Source organism: Coprinopsis cinerea, assembly GCF_000182895.1.
Source record: "Coprinopsis cinerea okayama7#130 chromosome 4 map unlocalized cont3.4, whole genome shotgun sequence".
In the NCBI taxonomy this organism is placed as follows: Eukaryota; Fungi; Basidiomycota; class Agaricomycetes; order Agaricales; family Psathyrellaceae; genus Coprinopsis; species Coprinopsis cinerea.
Window position 1 is genome coordinate 491,732 of NW_003307541.1, and position 22,187 is coordinate 513,918.

The 22,187-nt window shown below is 52.5% G+C and overlaps 8 protein-coding genes across 8 annotated transcripts; 5 read left to right on the forward strand and 3 right to left on the reverse strand.

Moving 5' to 3' along the window:
• Positions 1-1,982: 1,982 nt before the first annotated feature.
• CC1G_02715 (hypothetical protein) lies at positions 1,983-2,794 on the reverse strand (the record flags this gene model as incomplete). The annotated part of the gene is made up of 3 exons (XM_001840200.1): positions 1,983-2,087; positions 2,145-2,597; positions 2,651-2,794. The coding sequence occupies 3 exons, from the start codon at positions 2,792-2,794 to the stop codon at positions 1,983-1,985; spliced, it is 702 nt and encodes a 233-aa protein (XP_001840252.1).
• A 467-nt stretch (positions 2,795-3,261) lies between these two features.
• On the forward strand, positions 3,262-5,076 carry CC1G_02716 (hypothetical protein; the record flags this gene model as incomplete). The annotated part of the gene is made up of 3 exons (XM_001840201.2): positions 3,262-3,461; positions 3,515-4,649; positions 5,050-5,076. 3 exons carry the CDS (start codon positions 3,262-3,264, stop codon positions 5,074-5,076), a joined length of 1,362 nt encoding a protein of 453 aa, XP_001840253.2.
• Positions 5,077-5,717: 641 nt separating this feature from the next.
• Positions 5,718-6,089, forward strand: CC1G_14327 (hypothetical protein; the record flags this gene model as incomplete). The annotated part of the gene is made up of 1 exon (XM_002911286.1): positions 5,718-6,089. The coding sequence occupies one exon, from the start codon at positions 5,718-5,720 to the stop codon at positions 6,087-6,089; it is 372 nt and encodes a 123-aa protein (XP_002911332.1).
• An 828-nt stretch (positions 6,090-6,917) lies between these two features.
• On the forward strand, positions 6,918-9,718 carry CC1G_02717 (NWD2; the record flags this gene model as incomplete). Its single annotated transcript, XM_001840202.2, has 4 exons — positions 6,918-6,999; positions 7,054-8,433; positions 8,492-9,292; positions 9,375-9,718. The coding sequence occupies 4 exons, from the start codon at positions 6,918-6,920 to the stop codon at positions 9,716-9,718; spliced, it is 2,607 nt and encodes an 868-aa protein (XP_001840254.2).
• A 561-nt stretch (positions 9,719-10,279) lies between these two features.
• Positions 10,280-14,036, forward strand: CC1G_02718 (hypothetical protein; the record flags this gene model as incomplete). The annotated part of the gene is made up of 10 exons (XM_001840203.2): positions 10,280-10,619; positions 10,673-10,720; positions 10,966-11,046; positions 11,101-11,179; positions 11,230-11,245; positions 11,310-11,316; positions 11,372-11,381; positions 11,433-11,586; positions 11,642-11,675; positions 11,725-14,036. 10 exons carry the CDS (start codon positions 10,280-10,282, stop codon positions 14,034-14,036), a joined length of 3,081 nt encoding a protein of 1,026 aa, XP_001840255.2.
• Positions 14,037-14,631: 595 nt separating this feature from the next.
• Positions 14,632-16,363, reverse strand: CC1G_02719 (CMGC/SRPK protein kinase; the record flags this gene model as incomplete). The annotated part of the gene is made up of 7 exons (XM_001840204.2): positions 14,632-14,855; positions 14,913-15,081; positions 15,144-15,271; positions 15,328-15,552; positions 15,593-15,963; positions 16,022-16,253; positions 16,348-16,363. 7 exons carry the CDS (start codon positions 16,361-16,363, stop codon positions 14,632-14,634), a joined length of 1,365 nt encoding a protein of 454 aa, XP_001840256.2.
• Positions 16,364-16,766: 403 nt separating this feature from the next.
• CC1G_02720 (retinol dehydrogenase 12) lies at positions 16,767-18,097 on the reverse strand (the record flags this gene model as incomplete). Its single annotated transcript, XM_001840205.1, has 5 exons — positions 16,767-16,847; positions 16,911-17,224; positions 17,295-17,326; positions 17,390-17,828; positions 17,890-18,097. The coding sequence occupies 5 exons, from the start codon at positions 18,095-18,097 to the stop codon at positions 16,767-16,769; spliced, it is 1,074 nt and encodes a 357-aa protein (XP_001840257.1).
• Positions 18,098-18,719: 622 nt separating this feature from the next.
• On the forward strand, positions 18,720-21,570 carry CC1G_02721 (hypothetical protein). The gene is made up of 4 exons (XM_001840206.2): positions 18,720-19,002; positions 19,057-19,544; positions 19,599-20,272; positions 20,332-21,570. Exons 1-4 carry the CDS (start codon positions 18,789-18,791, stop codon positions 21,431-21,433), a joined length of 2,478 nt encoding a protein of 825 aa, XP_001840258.1. The 5' UTR covers positions 18,720-18,788; the 3' UTR covers positions 21,434-21,570.
• The last annotated feature ends 617 nt before the right edge of the window (positions 21,571-22,187 follow it).

Consider the following 22,187-nt stretch of genomic DNA (forward strand, 5'->3'; position numbering starts at 1 on the left):
GTTGACGTACCCTAATCTAATGGGCGGTACGGAGGGGAATCGTGTCCGCTGCCGAAGATATCGCATTCAAAATCCCCATGCATGAAACTGAGATACTCTCGAAACAATGTACGTACATACGCATCATTCCATTCCATCTAACCAGCTGTATTTGCCATTAAACCGCCAGGCTCCCAATTTTGTTGTTTTCGGAATGTAATATGGGAGAACTTATTGAAGTGCAATTTCTGAGCCGCAGTAAAGATGGTCATCACTTACCTCCAGGTGGACGAGACCGTAGGGCATATTTGCCCATGCGCCGAACCGCCACGCCAGCGCCGGGTGCCCGGGTGGTCCATGAAAGATTGGGAAATAACTCTCCTAAAACCCCGCTTGTTCAATGCCGCTATTAGCACTGGGGTGTTTTCTCCACGTTTCATTCTAACTTGGGAAACGGGCGCTTATCTGAGCGGGTCTTCGATTTCCAAATGCGGATGCGGGCGCTGTCTGATACAACATCTTGTCGTTCCCGAGTTCCACGGGACTCTCTCTAAACCGTTGTGGGGGACAGGAACACCACGGTAGTGATAATGACTCCAGTGCTTTGGAGCAAACGTATCGACCTTTCAGCCGATGGGGCACATACAGCGGTGCTGTTCACGAGTTCGGACCCATATTAATATTCTCGGCCGGGTCGGTCACGGTTACCCTCATTGTCTCAGAATACATTGCAGTCAATGCTCCGTTCTTGTGTGTATAAATGGGGTTCAGATCTGAGTGGACTTAAAATGTGGAACAGTTCCCAGGTCAGTGGAGAGAGGTTCATGTAATATGGTGCGACTGTTACCACCGCCTCGTGCAGCCCATGGGGGAACTTGCTGTACTTATCCTCGTATGAACACCCCGGGCATCCCTATATCCATCCGATGGAGAGCTGAGGCAATGCACCTGAGTTGCACTGATTACTTTTACCTTGGCCTTGGGGCGCCCATACATTTACATTCCAAGCTGTTGATCGCAATGAGCTGCGTAGCCCCTGAGGTCTAGTAGTTCCTGCAGTTCAGCGGCTGCAACTGGTTGTTTAGGGAAATGGGATGAACGAGATCCTTAGCGTCAGAGGTTACCGCGGAATCAGGCTCCGGACTATTGGTTGTGTCGTGTTCGTCATTCATGTCGAAGGCTCGAAGGTTGGTCGCCTAATTTTCTTTATCATCCTTCATGGACGGATTCAGAAGGAAATAGGACCCTGTTGCCTACCAGGACGAATATTTACACCCCAAGGATCGCCACCAGAGAGCCAGGATGATGATCAATGCTTCCAGTGGCTCCGATTACTACCCAAGCGTGATGTTATTGGTTACAACGGGCCTTCTGTGCAACCTTGGGTAGCGCCTTTTCCGTGCTGGACGCATCTGCCCCATGTCGATGGAGAAATGGCTGTAACGGAATGAAGGCCAGGCTGGCCAGAAATACACCAGATGGAATAATCCAGAACCGCGTCAATTCGAGTAGTCGCAGAATATAGCACAGGCTCTGTCTCGCTCAGTGACGATTCTTCCACCGGCGGGCGCTTATTAGCTAAGGGTTGAGCTTATAACTCAATGTCGCACCCTCAGTCCAGAGACCTATAACCAAGTATGGAGGTGAGAAATGGGCTCTTTGCGCACCAAACGACGTCCGGGGAAGCTCCCATGACAAAGTTGGGGATGGGGCCACGGGCGCTTCATGGTTAACTGTTGGGTCTCTCTTATTCGTGACAACCGTAAAATGTCCCTCTAGCGAATCCATACCCACCGTCGTCCGCTTTCATTGATTGTTTACCTGTCCTGGATGGATGTGAATATGCTATTGCGCGTGCATGTGTATATCTCTTGATGTTTACCCTGGGTAGGTAGACGACGGTCGACGAATGCCCTGTCTCCATCGCCGTTCCAGAGCCCTAGATAGCGTGCACAGAGTCGTAAAGGTATAGAAGGTATGAATACATACAGCCAGAACCCTCTTCACTCGACCTTCATCACGGAATCGATCCTCTCGTTCTGAATCCGCCTTCTCAAGTTGGACCAGATTGGCCATCCGAAGGCTACCGTTGAGAGAGCGTATTGGGCCTAGTCGTCGATTGTTAGATGTTGTATGACCGCAGATTGAGAACAGGTGTCACTCACACCAACGAGGAAGCCAGTCGAATGTTTCCGACAGAGGTGGATCGTGTACAGGCTCTCGAACGCGTGTACCACGAGGATAGACCAGAAGTTGGTAGCCAGCTTATCTGCGCCAACCAGTTCCCTGGCCTTCCAGAATGGAAGAAGGAATGGGCCTAGTGCCTTTAGGCCCTCTGTCCACCCCGAGTTTTCCAACGTAGCCTCGTCTGGTACGAGGTAAGCGAGGGCGCTCAGGCCTACGAAGATGGCAGCGGACACGGTGCCGCTCGTTATGGGGAACTCGTATGTTCGAATCTTGGGTGCCTTGATCATGCCTAGACCTTCCTGCGCGATAGCCTTCATCTCGAGGAGGCGTGGTTTGATGTCGTCGTATCCTTTGAGTGGTGGGTTGATGGGTACCACCACCTGGAATTGCTCGTTGGGCTTGGATTTGGGTGTGCATTGGAGGGTTATGGACTGTATGGGATTCAGGTTAGCCGCTGGTGGTACACGGACGGCGGTGGGCGCACCTTGGAATCGATAGCAGTCATCTTGGCCCCGGATATTGGCTCCTCGACTTTGCCGTACCATTTGGCGTACGCGACGAGGGTGTCGGGGTGGCTCGACATGTACATGCACAGAAACGCGGACTTTTCAGCCACTGGGTCGGCCATTGTGAACGGTTTAGGCCTTCTCGATGTGTTGTGGGCGTCGAGGTCGTGGTGGTTCGAGAACGAGGTGCACGAGCGCGCAGTCAGGGGCCTTGCCATCAGGCTGAGTTCAGATCATTTCTGGTCCGGCGCGTCCGACACAACTTGGACCGCGACCACCATCATCAGCGACGACAGCGACGACGGCGAGGGTCCACTGGTCCTAGCTTGACCCAATCAGCAACAGTAGATGCAACGGAATCGCATCTTGTCCACGAGGATATCGACCCTGACAACCGTCACGGATTTGGATGGTCCAGGAACCACCGCTGTCGAAGAGAAAATCACACACTAGCCAACATTCAATGTTGACTCAGGTTGACCTTGGGTTAACCGGCCTGTCTCCGCAGTCGACTCTCCAGCGTCGTTGATATTTGAAGGGAGGGACTCTGGGAACTTGTTTCACTGCACCCAGGTCCCCGCCGCTGGAAATGGCCGCCGTTGACCTCCCTGAAGAGATATGGCGCCTCATAGCGGACGAAATCGTCGAGGCGACGTTCTGCAAGGAGTTTCCCTATCGTCTGATGGGCGTCAACCGCGCTTTCTTCAACTATTACCTTGACATGGTCTACGGAGAAGTCTATTGGGCCAAGCTCGACCACGATACCGTGTGGCAACTCGAGCGACTTCAGTTCGTTTCTCCAAAGTGCTCTTCCTGCATAGTATACTCAATCCGTTTTGCAGGAACCCAATTATCGCCTCCCATGTCAAGCGCCTGCGTATTCACGCGTGGTTCATCGACTACCTCATGTCCAGAGACGCTCTCGCCCGTCCTCCTTCGCGCTTCAAACGGCTTCTTCAATTTATCCGGCGCCGTCCAGCTCCTTCCAGTTCCTCCACTCTCGAGTCGTCCGAAGTCCAGTTCGCGAAAAGCTTCTCCAAGAACAAGCTCGTAAATGGCAGTGGCTCGTCGTATAAACCCATCATCACGGCTATGCGGACGGCGATTGGACATATGACTTCGGTGACGACCTACACCTTCGAGCTGCGCGACCTCCCGTTGACGAAGGATACCGAGTTGTTTCTGGTCGCTGCTCGGCTTTCGTTCGGGTCCACCCTCCGCAAGCTTGTTCTGCACACCGCCATATCCAAGTTTGATTCCGTCTTACAGCACACCGGTTTCGAATTCCTTGATGAGCTAGAGTTGCATTTCGACTATGCAGCGGGTGTGCCGTCGAAGGAGGAAGAGAGTGCGTTGTTGGAGAATGTCGTTCCGTTTATCAACTCTCGGTGTTCTTCCATCCGCACGCTTTCGATTTCGTCCTGCTCTGCAGCAGACCTTTCACCTTTCTTCTCCTCCCTTGACGATTTCCGGTCCCTTCGGAGCCTCTCGTTGTATATATTCTATGACGAGGCTCACCTCTCCGACCCTTCATCCCTTCTTAACCTTATTCGTCCGAGACTCCACCACGTTGATTTCAAGATTCGAACACCCGAGAGCGAGTCTTTCAAGAACAAGGAAACACTATTCCAAACCCGGATGGAGAGTTGGAAACCCGTCAACACGCACCTCCTCTCACACCGCTTGCTCTTCGCCTCCATCGAATCGCTCCATATTCCATTCCTCTCCCTCGAAGCGACTCTTCCTCTCATCTCCAGTTCATCGAGGAGCTTAAGCCGTCTGAGCTTGTATGATACGAAGTTGAGCTTTGGGGAGTTGACTGGGGTGATGGATGCGTTGGGTGAGAGTGGGAGAGCGTTTGGAGTGCGGTTTTTGCATGTGGAGGTGAAGGAGTTGACGGTGGGCTGTTTGAAGATGTTGGCTGGACGGTTGCCGAGGTTGGAGAGTCTGGTGCTGATTTATGATGTTGTTGATTTGGTATGTGGGATCACTACTACAAGCTTCGCTTGCCCGTGCCTTCGGCACGGGGGTGGTGGTTAGGGCCGGGCTTCGCCCTCCACTCACAGCAGGTGGGGGGAAATGAATGCTGTGTACTCGCTGGCGCCCGCCTGCGGCGGGCTTTCGCTCGTACACGGGCCTTTCGGTAGCAGGCATTTATTAGGAGGCTATCTACTGGGTATCACAACAGAACAGTCCCGAAATCGTTATTATGATTTTATGATTCAAGGAAATAAGAAAAGTGGAAATACAGTCGTAAACGCAGCCGATAATGGTAACCCGTAGCTATGAATCAAAACAGCTTGGGCCCTGCGCTCACTGGCGCACGCCTGCGGCGTGCTCGCGCTTGCGCAAGTGTGATTTCTTTTTTTCGCCACAGCCAGAACTCGCTTTCAGATGGACCTGATCTTTTACAAAGCTGAGGAGCTGTGCTCGGGAATGAGTAGCACATTGCAGGTGCACTTCACTGCATCTTCCTTCACTAATAGCCAGAAAAACGACATCAGGGGATTTGCTCGCCCTGGATTCAGGATAGGGGTGGTATTGCCTGACAATTGGATGGAACTGACACACCCGTGGTTGGACGCGATAGCCAGCCAGGCTGAGCCTCCTTTTTATTTAAGTTAACCGACTCGTTAACTACAGTCGACCGAGAAATGTGACTCGCGATTTACTTCAGAGTGGACACTGCACTCCGACTTCCAGCGGAACCCGGGCCACAGACTTTCGTCGAGAGTCTGCCATGTTAGACGGTCCTGGTATCCTCAGAATCCCCCGTGGTGCCTTTGGAAGCTCCTGTTTGCTTCGCCGTGTTAGGTTTTGGATACCTGTGAAGCTTTAGCTGCGCCGTGCGATAGGGGCCGCTTCCCAAATACGTACGCGCCTGGTGCTTGAGAGCAGGAGCCTTGCTTACCTAACGAACAGGCTGAAATTCCCACAATTTCCGATTCTTCGGACCTAGTTTGTTTTAATTATATAGATTCCCCTCTGTGTATCCATCTTGTCGATGAGAAGATTCTAACATTTGTTTTGGATATTTTGTAGGAGATGGTGCAATCTGAACTTGCGCTGTTCGCGTATGCGTTTCTGGATTGGCCGTTACGACATTTGAGCGTGTTTGAGGGGAGACGGGTTGAACTTCCGCCGCGATTTGGGAGGTCGGGGCGTGGTACTAGAGGTGGAGGAGGGAATGGGAGTGGCGGGTCAGGAAACACCGCCAGGTCAGGCAACGCCATGGGGTTAGGCTACAGGGATACCAATACCACCAGCGGTCGGAGGATGGGGAATCGGACGAATGGAGCTGATGTGGTTGAGTATTCTACCGTGTCGAGTTGGAAGGAGAGTGCGATTATGCAGGAGGTTGCTAGGGTTGTGGGGAGTGTTGAGACGTTTAAGGGGTGTAGGATTCGGGATGTGTGAGTGTTTGGTGTTGGTGTTGGTGTGGGCGTGGATGTGGTACGGGTGCGGGTTGTAGTACTTGGAACCTGGTAGTAGTGTACCATTCATTCCATCTCTGTGACATACACGTCTTTCTTACGCATACGGTCCGGTCCGTAACCTTCAGGTCAGCTTCGGGTTGATTGTTTATCGACACTCTGGTCGTGCAGTCTCCTCCCGCTCATGTTGAGGAGTATGGGTCGCAGCCTAGACTTGCGATTGTGGGGAGTGAGATATGATGCACTATTTTTGGGAAGCCCGTTGAGAGGAGGGTGGCTGAGAGTGGGGATGTGATGAGGGTTTTGAACAATTGAAGGAGTACAGCGACAGGTAAGTAGTAAGTAGGAGTCTCCTACCGGATTGGCAAGGGCGTATCCCAAATTGGTCGCGTATTTGATCGCCTTGTTGTGATTTCTTGGGGTTCATCGCGCAGGAGGGTGGTTTCTATTCCATTCGCCTCGCTCATGGAACCACCTACCGATGTAGTTAGGGCTAGGGTATGCAATACTCCTTGAAGTCATCCTTCAGGTTAGTAAGCGCTGGAAATTGGATCCTAATTCACCTGGGTTCACAGATCGCGCTTGTACTGGGGGCCGGCAGTGACGTTTACCTTCAGCTAGTGGGTCCCTGTCAATGGTACATCCCAAACAAAATTCTCTGCATATGTCAATATCGCGCATTTGCCGCGCAGGCCAGTGCAGGCGCTACTGCGCCAGAGAGTCCGACCTCGACTTCGGACGCTTTAGCTCCCACTGAGTTCCCACGAGATCCATATCAGAACGAGCTTCTGGCCAGTGCCCTCCTTTGACGATGCCTCTCTTCGAGAATTCTCACCATTTCACAATCAATGGGGGTACTTTCAATGACTTTTCTCAATCGCATGGACTGGAACGTCAGTCTCCAATTGCTGTCCTTGCAGATCGTGGGAGTTAACAGAATTTCTCAGCGCTCGTGTACCTGGAGAGATATGCCGCTACAGGGGCTACACACGACTCGGCAGATCGGTTTCCTCCACCACGGTGCCACGCAGAGACCCGAATCCGAGTCCTCGACAGGATTACAACATGGGCAGCACGACCAAGGGCTGAGCGCCCGAAGTCGACGTTCTGGTTGCACGGGCCAGTTGGGATGGGGAAAACCACGATCGCACAGACAGTCGCTGAGGAACTCGATGCCATGGATCTCCTGGGCGCTTCATTCTTCTTCTCCCGAGCGGATCCCAACAGGGACAAAGCGGCCAAGTTTGTGGCCTCACTGGCACTCCAGTTGGCGTTGTCGATTCCTCAGCTCAAGCCTCATATCGAGGAGGCGGTGGTTAAGAATCCGACGGTGCTCACCAAGGCGCTCCCCATCCAGCTGAAGAAGTTGATTGTCGAGCCTTTCCGGAAGATACCGCCTTTGGAAGAGGATAAGACGGTGCTCATTGATGGGTTGGACGAATGCGACGGCGTACCGGATAAGGAGGAGGAGCAGTTTTTGGTGTTGGAGCTCATACAGACGTTACAACAAGCCAACCTCCCGCTTATCTTCTTCCTGACCTCTCGTCCGGAGAGCTGGATTGAAGAGGCCTTCGACGAGTTGACGGCTCTGTCCAGCAGCACCGAGAGATTTGATCTCTTTCAAAGCTCGGAGAACGACGCGGATGTTGAACGTTTCCTCCGCGACAATTTCTACCGTATCCTCACTTCGCCCAAGCACCGTTTTGCTATGTCGAAAGTCAAGCGCCCGTGGCCCTCAGAGGAGACGATTCGTACCATCGTCCGGGATGCGTGTGGGCAATTCGCCTACGTCGACACCATCATCCGGTTTATCGACGATCCGTACAGCAGCCCAGTGGAGCAATTGGACATTGTCCTCAGAGGGACTACAGGAAGCCACTTACAAGCTCCCCTTCAGCGGTTGGACACGCTCTACCGACAGATATTGGAAGCTTGCCCGAAGAGGGAAGAGATGCTGTGTGCTCTTGGTTGCCTTGATGCCATGGGAGGGGCTCTTCCGACCATGAAGCAGGTTGATGCGTTCCAGCTTTATGATACTGCCGTGGTCAGGCGGGAAGGTGCGATGGCGCGGTCACTTCGAGCATTGCACGCTGTGGTCAGGATGCCCGCGCCGGAGTGTAATTTAGAGGGCGTAGAGACAGTCGAGTCGGACGCGACGTCGACCGCATCCGATGTCTTGACCCTCCAAACCCGCTTCTATCATAATTCATTCCAGCAGTTCATTCGATCCTCCACTAGGGCAGGCGCCTTTCACTGCGACTTTGATTGGTTCGTTCTGTTTGTGTCCCAGAGATGCCTTGCGTTTCTTTCTCGAACATCAACGCCAGGTCAATCTGATTCATTCCCTTCCTTCATTTTCGTTGGTGCTGAGTACACACGCTCTAGATCAGGAACCAGACAGTGTTTATTACAACGCCTCGAGGCTATGGCCTTACAGCTGGTACAAGCTCAAGACTGTGCCTTTCAAACCTGATACAGATGTGTTGTTTCGCCAGTTTATCGCGGCTCTGCTCAGCCGTGATACTTCGATCGAATTTGTCCGTCATGGAAACTCGACACCTGGTGACGGACCCAGGTTTATGGGAAATATTCTTCAGCTAGGGTTCGAGGACTTTCCATTTTCTTGGCAGTATTGGTCGATCCAGAGGCCGCCCCGCCTTGCCCAGTGCATCTCACACTTGCAGGCGGGATATGACAGTGTTATTGGCGGAGCGTTATCCAAGATGGACCCCGGGGATTTGGAATATTTGAAGCAACTCGTTGAAGTCATATACACATGGTCTCACCGTCCCCCGTATCCATTGTCAATGGAATGCCGGAGGGAGTCGATTTCATCCAATGATCCACTCGACTCACTTTATTTCCGCGACGTCAGTGTTCGAAGATTCCTTCACTCCAATGGGCTTCCGACTCCCCTTGTAGCCTCGCTCTGGTTCCTCGAGAACGCCATGGTTTGGTCGGACGCGGACGCCTGGACCCCTGTAATCGTCTACTCGTTGTTCAACACCGAGTTTCACTCTTTCACGGCCTCTTCATTTCGGTCGGAGAAGCATGGTTTATACATCGCGACGGAGGAGAGGATATCGGCATTCTGCAACTATGTGTGGTCATTGGTGGCGGATGAAATAGTTCCTGCCGACCAAAAGATGCCATGGTCAGCACTCAGTCCAATTACCATTGACCTCAGTGACTTACTATGATTGCCTGCATAATTTTCACAGGGGTTACTCGCTGAACGCCCTGTTTCAAAATCTTTCCGAGGTCACAGCACCCACTGACATCACATTCCTCAACAACCCGTCTGCGTTCGTGTCGGCCATGCTAAGGTCGAATGCAGGAGAAGGCGGAGCAGATCCTGTGGGTTCTCTCTATTTCGCAAACCTCAAGATAACCATTGCGGTCAATCAGTGTCTTATCAAGGGAAATGTGTCGATGGCCCTTGCAATACTAGACTTTGCGGACGTCATTGAGCAGGAGGCGATGAGACTTACTTCAGGGGATGATTCGGCTGTGAACCATTGGCCTGTGTCTAATGGCTTCTTCAAAGATATGTATGATGCATTACGGCGCGATCCTGCTTCCATTTTAGATACCCTTTGTTCCAAGTCATAGATATTGTATAGCTTATCTCAGCGTGCGCATCTCCTCTCTCAGACAGCAGCTGCCTCGCCACTGGCATGGGCGCGTCAAACGGCCAGCGTCTAATTGGCGCGCCCCCGTCATGCTCTGAAATTCTCGGTGTTCAAAAAGGACCCCGGACACTCCGAGTTTTGCGGAAACGGAAAACCCCCCTTTTCGACCCCGGAATGATGGGCTCACGGAGCGGATGCCCAAACCTTGTTGTACGTGGGTCCGCCCCACAAACTTCTCCAGCTTCTACTTGGGGCAGATGTATGTCACTGGCTTGTTTGCTGTGAAGCGCCCGAGCTGTTTAGCGCCCTCTAACGTCACTGCGAGGGCATGACAGGCGCAATGGCATTCCGGCACCGGGAAGAAGTGACAGCTTTCGGCCGGAAAAGGCCCCTTTTTATCATTTCATTCCTGCCATTTACGATTGATTTACGACGCGAAATACATACCGCGGCCTTTATTGGTTTCCTTTGACTCCTTTGACCCTTTCCTCTCTCTATCCGCCACCACCATCTTCTGCCCATTTCTCAAGTCTCAGGCAAGATGGCGAACGGCCCTCAGACAAGATCACAGGCGAAACAGGCAAAACGCGCCTTGTTGGTTCCAGCAATCGACGCATGGGACGACGACGAACCGCTCACCGAGCTCGACGATGAAGATGATGAACTCGAAGAGGAATCGCAACCGCCACCCCCGCCACCGACCAAGTCAAAGTCCAAGGCGACAGCGATAACGAAAGCAGGTCCTTCAACGGGCCCCGCGCGGGCGACTCGACCTTCTACGCAGAGCCGGACTCGCGAAAGCCGCAAGAAGACGGAGGCTCAGCTGCGCCCATACCTAACCCAACCAATTCCCAGTTCGCAGTCTTTGTCGGTCCTCTATGGTAAGTCGACCTTTGTCGTTCTTTTGGCTGTGTGAAGATGAATTTCCTTTCAGACTTGATCAAGTCGGGCGACTTGGACCTGGAACCGGATTACCAGCGAGGTACGTCTTTCAATCATAACAGTGTTGCGCGAATGCGTCTGGATAGCAACGACCGAATTTTCTTTTTGAAATCTGCTGGAGGTCCGCGATACTCTCCGTTGCATGGAATGCTGAGGGACGGTCGACGGTTGAATGTCGGTTACCGGCCAAGCAGGGATATTCGTCTAGCGTTCTAGTCCGCTATCCTCAAACATTTCGAATTCTGGCTCTGTCGAAGATGTAACGCTGATGAACACTTCCTCTAGACGTTGTTTGGACAGACCACAAGCAGTCGCAACTTATTGATAGCATTTACAACAACTATCCCATTCCCCCCATCATCTGCGGTGCGTCCTCAAGGTCTGACTGGTTCACCAGCGCGATATTTACCTTCCGAATAGCGGCCACAGTCGACCAGTACGGTCAAGTCATCCGTCGTACTTGCATTGATGGCAAACAGCGCCTGACTTCGATCACAAAGTGAGTGGAACTGTTTTCCCCATTACGAACTGTTATAACATTCCTTCCAGGTTCATGGATGGAGAGGTTAGTTTAGCGAACGCACGACATAACATTGATATCTGACCTACCATGTCGACGCACCTGAAAGATTAAATGTGAGTTCTCCCGTCGGCTACATAGTTCTTTTATTCAATTAATGTCGCTTCCTAGATTATAACCCGTAAGGTTGCACTTCATGTTTGCACGACTCCATTCTGACCGAGTCAATCAGGCGGATAAAGAAGTCGTGGTACACCAAGCCCAAGAGACCAAGAGCGACCGGAAGAGTCATGACAGACAGAGAGCAAAACGATTTCAAGACAAAAACGTTCCTCGTATGGGAGTACCACAACATTACAGAAGAACAAGAGCGGGAGATCTTCCAGGTATGTTCACGTATCACTCAGTATTGGGTCTGATATTGAAGCCGTTGTCCCTCAGCGCGTCCAGCTTGGTGTGGCCCTTACCCCGCAAGGTAGGCGTTCCCGTCTCACCCTTAAGCCTCAACTTACCCATTGCGTTAGAGCGACTGCAGTCTGTAAATGGGGCCTACGCGAACCTCGTCCATAAAGTTCGCAGGAGACTCAATGAAACGAACGTGTTCAGAAATTTCTCCGAATGGGGCGGCAACCGGGGAAAGGACTATGCCTCTATCGCCCAGATCGCGTACCTCATCTTCCATGCGACGGAGAGTAGCAAAGATATCGGACTGACGCAGCAGAAGCTGGAGAAGTGGCTGCAAACGACCAGTGCCTCGACCATCCAGGACGAGAAACTGGACAACAGTTTGAAGACGGCGTTCGATATCTTTTTCCGCCTCGTCCATCACGATCTATATGGTCGATCCATCACGGAACGGCCCCTGGAACCATTGGAACTCGTCCTGTCGGTGTACTTGATCCACCATTACAAGAAACGGATGACGGATTCACAGGTTTCGGACGCCATTGGAGTTCTTCGAGATCAGCTCCGGGGCCAAACCGCATCCAACAGCGAACGGAAACAGGTCAGCAGAGTATTCAACGATGGACTGAATTTCGTCATTCGCCAGATAGGCAAGCGCGAGTTCAAGATCCACGGTGACATTAGGACTCTTGCCGCTGACGAGCCACCCTTGGACCCCGCTGTGCTGGAGGCTGATTTGGAGGAGGAGGAAACGGAGGAGGTTCCTAGTGCTCTCTCCAAGGGGAAGAAACGCGCTCGGACTGAATCAGAGCCTGTCGACGATGATGCCATGGATGTGGACGAGCCTGATGCCGAGCTACCTCCAGCAAAGCGATCTAAGAAGGCAGAGACGCGACCTACCCCTCAGCCCAAGACGGCTGCCGCACAGCAAGCTGCGGACGACGACGACGAAGATAGCGACGATGATACTCCCTTAATCAAACGACCGCCTCCTTCACGGTCTACAAACCGACTGTCAGTTGCCAAACCTTCGTCGTCAGCTGCTGCTACCAAAATCCGGAAAAACAAGACGTCCACTTCGAAACCATCACCCGCGAATCCCAGTCAAGAAGAGCCAAGCGTACTGTTGCAGACCGCGAAATCGTCGTCACATCCGTCGAGGAAGAGGAAGGAAGCTGCCGCCGGGCTCGCTCCCCAACCGAATGAGTCGCCTCTCACTTCTGCTCCGCCCACTCCCCTTCCGGTTGCTCCTCCTGTGCTTCAGACTCGGGATGTCGAAATGCAGCCTCCACCTTGCTCCTCGACCGCGGCGGTCAATCGTGCGCCTGCTTCAGCGAGGCCGAATTTAACGCCCAAGGTCGAGGCGATGACGTCCATGCCGCCTGCAATGAGCGGAACATCGTCTGTCCCGCCTCTTCCCAGTACTGGATTCCGTGGATCAAGCAGTGACCGGTTCGATCGGATGGCTCCCTTGAGAGAGTTGAGTGCTGCTGCCAGTGGTGGTAGTCAAATTTCTGCAACGCCCGTCTCTGCTCCGCAACCACTACAACCAACGCAACCGCAACCTCATCCTCAATCTCAGCCATCGGCACAGACTGCGGAATTGTCTGTCGCCCAGCATAAATTGCCGACGCCGCCTGCCCAGGACGATATTGCTCCTCCGAGGGCAAGTGGGAGCACTGCTTCTATGTCGTTCACACAACCGCCGTCGAGATCTGCGCCTGCGAAGCCCTCGGTTGCGACTGCGAGTCAGCCTGCAGCACCGCCAGCGCTCAGTGTATCGTCTGCACCGCCTACTTCCACCGGGTTTGCGAGGTATGCGGGGCAGTTGCCCACTCCACTTTCCGCTGGACCTTCCGCGGGACCGTCGAGCTTTTCTTCGGCGTCTGGCTTCAACCCCTCGGGATCGTCCTCGTGTTCGGTTTCGTCTATGAAGGTTTCTGCGACTGCGACTGGGCCGTCGACTACGCCGAATGTTGATAAGTTGAAGAACTTGAAGTTCACGAAGCATCCGGGTCACCTGCCGGCACCTGGATCGAGTTCTGCGGTGCCCCCTCTGCCGACTCGGCCTGGTGTTCCGGGGCAGGCGAGGACGACGCTGAGTCCTGCGACTTGGGGTCCGTCTGGCAGTGGTAGTGGGAGTGGTGGAGGTAGTGGAGGTGGAGAAAGAGAAAGAGAGTTGGGAATGAGGATGAGACCTATGCCAACTAACTCGACGTCGAATCCGCGATCTGAGCGTCCGTTACCGACAAATCGACCACCTTCGCCCCAGCAGCTCACGGATGGTCCAGCTATTTTGCGGAGGGTTCCTGGTGTGCCGCCTGGTGTGCGTGTGCCGAGTCATCACCAACAGCAGCACCAGCACCAGCATCAGCCGACGAGGGATCCCAGGAGGCCACCTCAGGGGCATCGACCTATGCCCGGGAGGTAGAGGGTGAAGCTTTTGAGGATGTTGGGTTCGAGTGTTTGTGGGGGTTGTTGTTTCCTTCCTTTGGGGTTTGGGGCCATTGGGCTTGCGGGGTTGGCATTGCGACCTCCTGTCTATCTATGGGGTTTGATGAACTCTACACTTTTGCGCTTGTCCACGGCTTTTTTTGTGGGGTGTACTGTATGTAACAGTACGACCCTTTTAGCGATTTCCTTTCTTTCTTCATGTTTTGTAGTTTTAATGGCTGCCAGACATCTTTGTAGAACGACTGTATTTTATTGTTCTCGAGACTCGAGCGGGTTACGGCTTTTCCTTGTTATTCTCTTTTTGTTATTTTCTATTCTGTATTTTCCTTTCTGCGTTTTGTCGCGTCATGTTGGGGTGTCCTACTGGCTCTCCCGCTATCTCTTGGCGTTTTGTAAGGCGCTTAATACATAGTGTAATACCTCTCGCTCTCCGTTAGCGCTTAGTTGTAACTTTGTAGCTTCTAGTAGTATGTCTCGAATCATTTCACTGGGTACGATTTGAGTACACCCAACTACTGGTGCTTGAGTTCGCCCCCTTGGACCCCGGTATACTAGATAATCATATACATAGTTCATGACTCTGAAGAGTGGTCCTGACTATTAGCACTCAGCCATGGGTCTTGAAGAAGCTCATCGGCCGTGGGCCTTGACGCAGGATCAATTGTCAAGCAGCGCCTCATGAAGCGGATGAGTTCGTCCACGTCATGGTCTGAGAACGTTTGACGCAGAGGAGATAGTTGCTGTTCGAGGTTACCCGACGCTGCCATGGAACATTCGATCTTGAACTTCAAGGAACCTGTTAACAATGGGTCAACCCTCATCGGCCTATAGAAGATCTAGAGAGACTACATACCGTCATCGTCAAAATACTTGTCCCTGGTGTCTTCACGGCATAGAGTGCGCATCGAGGGAGGGAAGGGACCGAGCAGCTCTTCCATGCGTGCAAGATGGATGGCATCGAGGTCCCCCGGTGGGCCTCGGAGGTCGAACGGTGGTCTGTTGGAAAAGATCAGGTCGAAAAACTGTCGCAAGGGAATAAGCGTGCTGTACATCATGTTGATTCGACATCCGTGAGGTGGCTCACCATGCAGCCTAAAGCCCATATGTCAACGGGTGCGCCCCATGAAGAGCGGAGTACAAGCTCGGGGGCCCGGAGGTCTGTCGGTGTCCCAGGGAACGGCCCTCGCCTCTTCGCCTCTAGGGCCGGGGCAGCTGGTTGTAACGGTTTGCGTGTCAAAAAAGGACCAGAGGAGAAGGGGGAGAATCACCTAGACCGAAGTCCCCTAGTTTCAGAGTCAAAGAGTTGCGAGAAGGGTTCTCGAATAGTGGTAGGGGTTGTGACATGACCTCCATAACGGGCTCAGTGGTGAGACCAGGAGCGAACCTCACGGGATATGCTTTCGAAGGGTTTTGGATTAGATACTTTATGATAGCGTCGTCTTGGTTACCCTGGTCGAGGAATATATTCGACCACTTGACGTCTGTGGCAAGGTCTATAAACCACAGACAATGAAATAAAGACTGCCACAGTACCTGTGTGTATGAGTTGACGAGCATGGACGTAGCTCAGTGCCAGCAAAGTTTGACGGATGATGTTCTTGATTCCGTCGAGAGAGAAGAGGTATTGGAGTCCAGGGTTTTGCGTTTTCTCGCGGAGGATATAATCCTGGAGATTGAGGGAATGGGGTTCGAAGACAAAGGCTAGATGGCATCCGTGAACGCTGATATATAGGAAGTGATCCTTGGCAAGGCTGCAGTATGATCGTCCTGGGTGCGAAATGGCAGGCTCGTCAGTATCTTGCAGCCATCCCAGAGCGTACAGTTCGTATGAAGGGCCTTGGACGACGTAAGCACTGCACACAGCAGACAGGATACGGATGGCAACATAGAGTGGTTTTGAATCCCTGACAATCGCATTAGCGCGCGTCTCACTGGGAATGGTGCGCATGCAATTGAACGTACTTCGGATTGTCCTTGGTGTAACGACGGGCAAGCCAAACATTAGCCTCTTGTCCCCAGCCCAATTTCCTGACAACTTCGTAGCTTTCTGTTGTATTGGTGAGGGCAAACGTTGGAGGAGATATTCGGTCGAGGTTTGTAAATCGTTGGCCTAGCTTGATAGGCGCATATCCAAAGTAACCTGGAGGACTGAACACATTAGGGTCCTCTTTGAAGACGAAGACCCCGTCCTCTTCTGAGTTGCCGGCTAGATTGGTGAAACGCTGTCCTAGAGGAACTCGCCAACTTCTCGTCGTCGAGAAAGGAAGGTGGGTGCTGGCAACCCTTACTAGCAGCCTTTGACATGCCCTTCTCAGCATGAAGGTCTGTTTGCGAAAGGGAAAGCCTGTAGTACTATAGTGTGATGTTTGACGAGGCTGACGTCGACTGAACGGGGACAGCCATTCATTGAGTCAACATCCATGATTGGCGATTGTTTGGGCCGACGCGAACGTCCGGGTCGGAAGCGCTCAAAGTTAGCAATCAGATTAGATGTTCAAGAAGATGTGTAGTACATTCTTCAATGCCTCTGCCAAACCACGCGATATAGACAGGGAGAATACTGCTACTCACCATGTAGATTGATCAGTGAACGGCATCACGGTGCGAGCGCCTGTGCGGTCCAATGTGGACTCCTAAGTTCTCTCTACAGTTTCCAGACATGGGTCGCGTTCGAATTACATTCAAGCCTACTACTGAGAGGACGCATTCAGTCGATGGATGAAGTCTTCTCGCTCAAGATATTGATTACTCGAGGTTCCACTTTGCTCAGCTCCCATACCATGCCCTTCTGCAGCGACGCCATCAGAGCCACGTTCTGGTCAACCATCAAGGTATGTAATTCTGTACTCACCCATAGCTTATCTTCAGCAGTAAGTCCTTCCTCGCTGAGTGACCAGTCGCTTGGCTCTTGTACCGCCATCGCGGAAACATAAGCGCCTCGTAAGTCGCCTTTGTCCTCGGATACAGCAGCCCAGACGAGTTGACGGGCGCCTTCTTCGCCCGTGCGAGCGATCAGGAGATTCATGATCATGCCGAATATTCTCTGAAGGAAACCTGCATCTCTTTGGAGCTCGGAGAGGCAGTAACCGGGGTTCACGATGTTGGTGACGATAGGGGTGTCCTTCAACGACTCTGCGAGGCGGCGGGCGATGAAGAGGGCGATAACTTGGGAAGAGAGATAATACAAGATTAGAATTCAACGGGGTCAAGGTGTCTCTACGGATTTGTGACTTACGTTTGGAATCCAAATAACGACGAAGCATGACCCTGAGGGGGAGTTAGGTTCCAAATTGACAGGGTATACAAGGATAACGAGAGAATGCCACGCACAATTTGGTACAATACTCCTTGCTGCTGAAGGTCCTCAACGGGTCCTCGCTTCCGATCACTTTCCGTTCCAATTTTGTCCAGTAGTGCACCTCACTACCCACGATTGTGAGCCTGGGTTCAGTGCCAAAACGTTCTGCCGTTTTGAGCAACGAGGGGATGAGAAGGACACATAGAAGCAGTGTCGAGAGGCAGTTGACCTGCAAACTACAGTGGGTGTGGGTGAGCACCGGGTCGCGATTGGAAGGATTGTACTTGCGTTTCCTCCCAGCCTCAGTCGTGGTGCGATATTTGTCAGTCGATATGGCGGCGTTTGCGACCAGAATATCAAGGCGATCTTCCTCTTTGGCGAATTGGTCCGCAAACTCGATCACTGAAGAGAACTTGGATAGGTCGAGCAGCCGAAGGTGAACGTTTGAACGACCAGTGTCCTCCTTGATTTCTAGGTCATATCAAGGGGAATGTGAGGAAGGCATGGTATCAGGACAGGAATTACAACGTACGAGCAAGAGCCCTCTCCCCCTTCTCTTTACTGCGGCAGGCGAGTATGACCCTCCCATTCATTCGGGCGAAATGCTTCGCGGCTTCATAACCGATCCCGGAATTAGCTCCAGTGACGACAATGGTTTTGCCAGTGAGATCGACGTCAAGGACTGGAGGAACAGTCTCCCGGAATTGGCCTGCAAAGAAGTCGAAGAAAGATAGTTTCATGGTGCGCAATAGTGTTCTCTTCCTCTGCCATAGGCGGAATTTATACAAGTGAAACCGCTGGCCAGGACGGCACTTGATGACGCGTCAGGGGAAAGAGATGCCGAGCACCATACGAAACAGATTCGGAGGAACCGGCCAGTCGAAACAATGATGACGGTAGAGGATAAGATTTGAAGCCCTGAGGAGCCTGCTTAACTGAGATACTGGTTAGATTTGCGTGAGTTGTGGTCGGCGACTGTCCCGCGGCTATTGTCATAAAGGCGCCCGTTCGGCGGGCGCTTTTTGCATTTCAAACGGCGCCTGAATGTTTTTCTGGCAAGCTCCGAGCCACAAAGCACTTGATTGATCCTGACTTGTAACCTCCACGACGACCCCGATTTGCCGCTGTTCCATTCGTTTGCGCGCAGTGCCCCCTATCCGAGCTCCTTCTGGAATGCAGGAGGAAACTGCGGAAGACCGATTCGTGAAATAGAATGGGGTCAACGACTCCACCTTCGATCGACGTCATAGCGTCATTGGTGACTCTCCACCTCAAGCCTCTCATGCAACTACGTAGTGCTCTGTGCCTCCAGAGGGGACTATTTAAGTGGAAATGTCTCAAGGATCGTCCCCAAGTTCCTCGCTACGGTTTACCCTAATTTTCTCTTCCTAAACTTGCAACTTTTACGACGAATCTTTTCATCTTTTCATAATGGACAAGACCACTTCTGTTACTGCTGCTCTCCAGGCGGGCAAGCTGCCTTCCACCCAGCAAGTCAACAACTTCATCGACTGGCTTAACGATGTCGGTATCACCCAGGTGGAACCTTCCTCCAACACTGAACTCAGTTCACGAGGTCGCGTTCTTGCTGGCGGTGTGAGGCAGACATTGGATGCCTATCGAACGCTCATTAACAACAAGAATGGTGAGTCTGTTCGATTCATATTGACTTCATCGTGTATTGATTAAAGTTTTCTAGCCGATAATATCGTACAGGAGGCCATGTGGCACCTTACTGAAGGAGATTTGACGACCACATCCGAGGCTCAGGCCAACAAAGACCAGGCCAAAGCCGACATTGACGCCCTTCGCACTTCTCTTCGTAACGTTCTCTCAGTCGTCTGGGACAGCGTTTCATCTGAAGGATCCTCCTTGTTCTACGACTTCCTTTCCTTCTTGCGACTCTCGCTCGCAGATGCTGCCGAGTTGGTCGAAGACCAGGCTGGTCAAGCCAAGGAGACCCTCCGACAGGTGGACGAGGAAGTTCAGAAAGGTGAACGGGATGCGTTGGGACGGGACAAGCAACGACTGGAAGAGGAGAAGGATGCGAAGGTGGCTTGGGAACATGGTATGGACACTGTGAAAGGTATGGGCTCGAAGGCCATCGACGTTACACGGAGTACTTCGGAGACGGTTAAGGAGCAGTCAGAGAAGACCAACATCCGACTTCAAGATGCTCTGAACAAGGTTCGTTTCGTCATCGTTTATTGACATTCTATATTCTGACGAGACTACGAACAGATTTCTGAACGTGCGCAGAACGACGAACAGTACAGGAACTCCCTCGATACCATCTTCAATATCCTGCAGAAGCGATTGAACGCGACTATGGACGCAGCTGGCGACCCCAATATGACTGTATCCAAGTTTATCGCCGACAGTACCCCTGAACAACACATCCCCAAAGCCGTCGACCTATTCCGCACCTTTATCGAACGTATGGCCAATACCTCTCTTGATTCTTTCTCCTCGCAATTCCGAACTGTCACGTCCTCTATTATGCGTGATCCCGATATCAAGTCGTGGTTCAACGACTCCATCGCCTACACCCGCCGAGTGCTCGCTGAGCCTGGTTTCTCCCAGTCTGACGATGCCACCGAACAACGCAAACAACTCCGCTCTCGCTGGCGCGATTTGCAGGAGAAGGACGATCAGTGGAAGAAGAACATCGAGCAGCTCAAACGCGAGTGGAACAAGATCGAGAACGGTATCAACAAGGATCAGGACGTCGTTCGCGTTCGCAATGCCCATAACAATCTTGTGCGCGATGTAGGCGACGGCTTGAAGGTTGCGGGGGAGGAGGCGCAGTCGAGCTTGGAGGCGGCGATGGAGCAGGCCACTTGGTTCTGGCAAGATCTCTTCAAGGTCTACCTACCCAAGGCCATGAGCAAGATGAGGGACATCCCCATTCCAAGGTTAGTACTCCGATATTCGATTTCTTGTTGTTTAGAGTTAAGGCTAATCGACGGTTTAGAACCGAGTACAAGGATTCCGAAGTCGAGTTCGTCCTCGAGAACCTCGACATCTCATCGTTCAACTTCCTGCCTTCGCACGTCTACATTCGTAACATCACAGACGTCGACATCACCACTTCTGATTCACCCTCGACGCCGTCACGCACTGCTATCGGCACCCTCACCCACATCCGTGTGCAAGCCGTTCAACTCGCTCTGGACGACATCTCGTTCTGGTACCTGGACAAGACTGCCGGTCCGATGACTCCTGGCGAGTTCACCGGTTTGCTTAACCTCAAGCTTCCCGAGAAGGGAGTGGACCTCGATTTGAAGGTCAGGATGATTCCCGCCACGACCAAGGGCCCCAACTCGCGCGAAGCATTGAAGCACTTCCACGTTATCGAGAAGGCCGAGGTTTCCATCTCGGACGACGTTTCGTTCGAGGTCAAGGACAGCAACCACGCACTCCTCACGACTGTCTTCAGGCCCATCGTGGTCTCGCGTCTCCGAGACGCCCTTTCTCGCACCCTCTCCGAGCAACTCCGCTTCGCCATCGACTGGGCCGACGGTGTTGCGTTCGACATCAGCAAGCGGCGACAAGTCTTCGAGGACACTGGGCTTAGCGGCGGTGGATCCCTCATTGCTGCCATCTGGAGCGAGATTGGCCGTCTGCAGCGCGAATCGAGCGTGCAGAAGCGCGAGTTTGATGTCCGCGCTACCGGAACTGGTGTGATCGTCGAGCAGAAGAAGGTCGTGTCGAATGGAGAAGGCCAGGGCTCTCGCGTGGAGAAGAGCCAGTTCGCGATGGGTGCCGAGCCGCAGATCTTGAGTGGGGAGAAGCGTGGGCCTTTGGGCACTGGATCGGAGAGGGTAGCGGATAAGCTTGAGAGGTTGGGTCAGGATATGGGCGTTGATACTGAGGAGTTGGCGCAACGGATGGATGTTGATACTGGGAATGTGAGGGAAGGAGCGAAGGAGGTTGTTGGTGAGGTTGGGGAGAGGGCGAAGGGCCTTGTGAAGGAGGCCAAGCATCAGGTTTCGACCTTTAAGAATAGCGTCGATCGGAAGGTGAAGTTGGAGCAGGAGAGGCCTGGTTGGAAGAGTGCTGCTTTTGATTTCTAATTTCGTTACCCATCTGTTCCTTACTCTCGCTGTCTTTTCCTTCATCTCTTTTTGCGGGCTTGATTTGAGTGTTTGATAGTGTATTAATATGACCAGTGTATCAGTAAAAGTAAATCTCATCTCGTCTTTTCCTAGTAGTAATTCAGTAGCGTCAAGCGGAGATCTAGAGCAAATCCTGTTGGAAGCGCCCTGTCAAAGTTGAACGTTGAACGTTGAGCGGGCTTGAAGTGATCGGGGGTCCGAATGATGATCATCGATCAGCGCTGATGTAGGAAGTAAGGACCCCGGCCAGTTCTAAGCGCCCATGAAGCTGAGGCTCAATCTAGCTACTCTTCGCACCTTCCCCTCATTCAGGAGCGTGCGCTTAAATTGTGATAGCTAGTAGGAATAGCTAGTAGGAAACTCGTAGATGACAATGTTGGCCTCACAAGCAATCATCTGTGCCAAAGATCGTCCCATGTTGAGTGCCGTAAGAAGATCAGAGCGCCCATCGACACTGCCTCTGTCTTCTGACATTGACGAGTAGGTCCCGGGATCGGCCCCCGCGGTGTGCGACCTATCTTTGCTTCTTTTGTCGAGCGATTCTCTAGATATCACCACCTTGGATCAGTCTTTTGGTGTTTCATGGAGTCGGTTGTTCACAACCGGTCGTCGAGTTGGGAGAATGGTCCACTGTACTTTATATAAGAGCAAGTGAGGTCGCATCTCAGGCACTTCTTTCTTTTTCTCTTTTCAATTTACGGTCTCTTCTGCT

Bases quoted from the DNA above. Each gene is read 5' to 3' on its own strand.
- CC1G_02721 (XM_001840206.2), top strand. From the start codon at position 18,789: ATGGACAAGACCACTTCTGTTACTGCTGCTCTCCAGGCGGGCAAGCTG. The intron at 19,003-19,056 runs GTGAGTCTGTTC...AAAGTTTTCTAG, and splicing joins GCTCATTAACAACAAGAATG to CCGATAATATCGTACAGGAG. The intron at 19,545-19,598 runs GTTCGTTTCGTC...GACTACGAACAG, and splicing joins TTCAAGATGCTCTGAACAAG to ATTTCTGAACGTGCGCAGAA.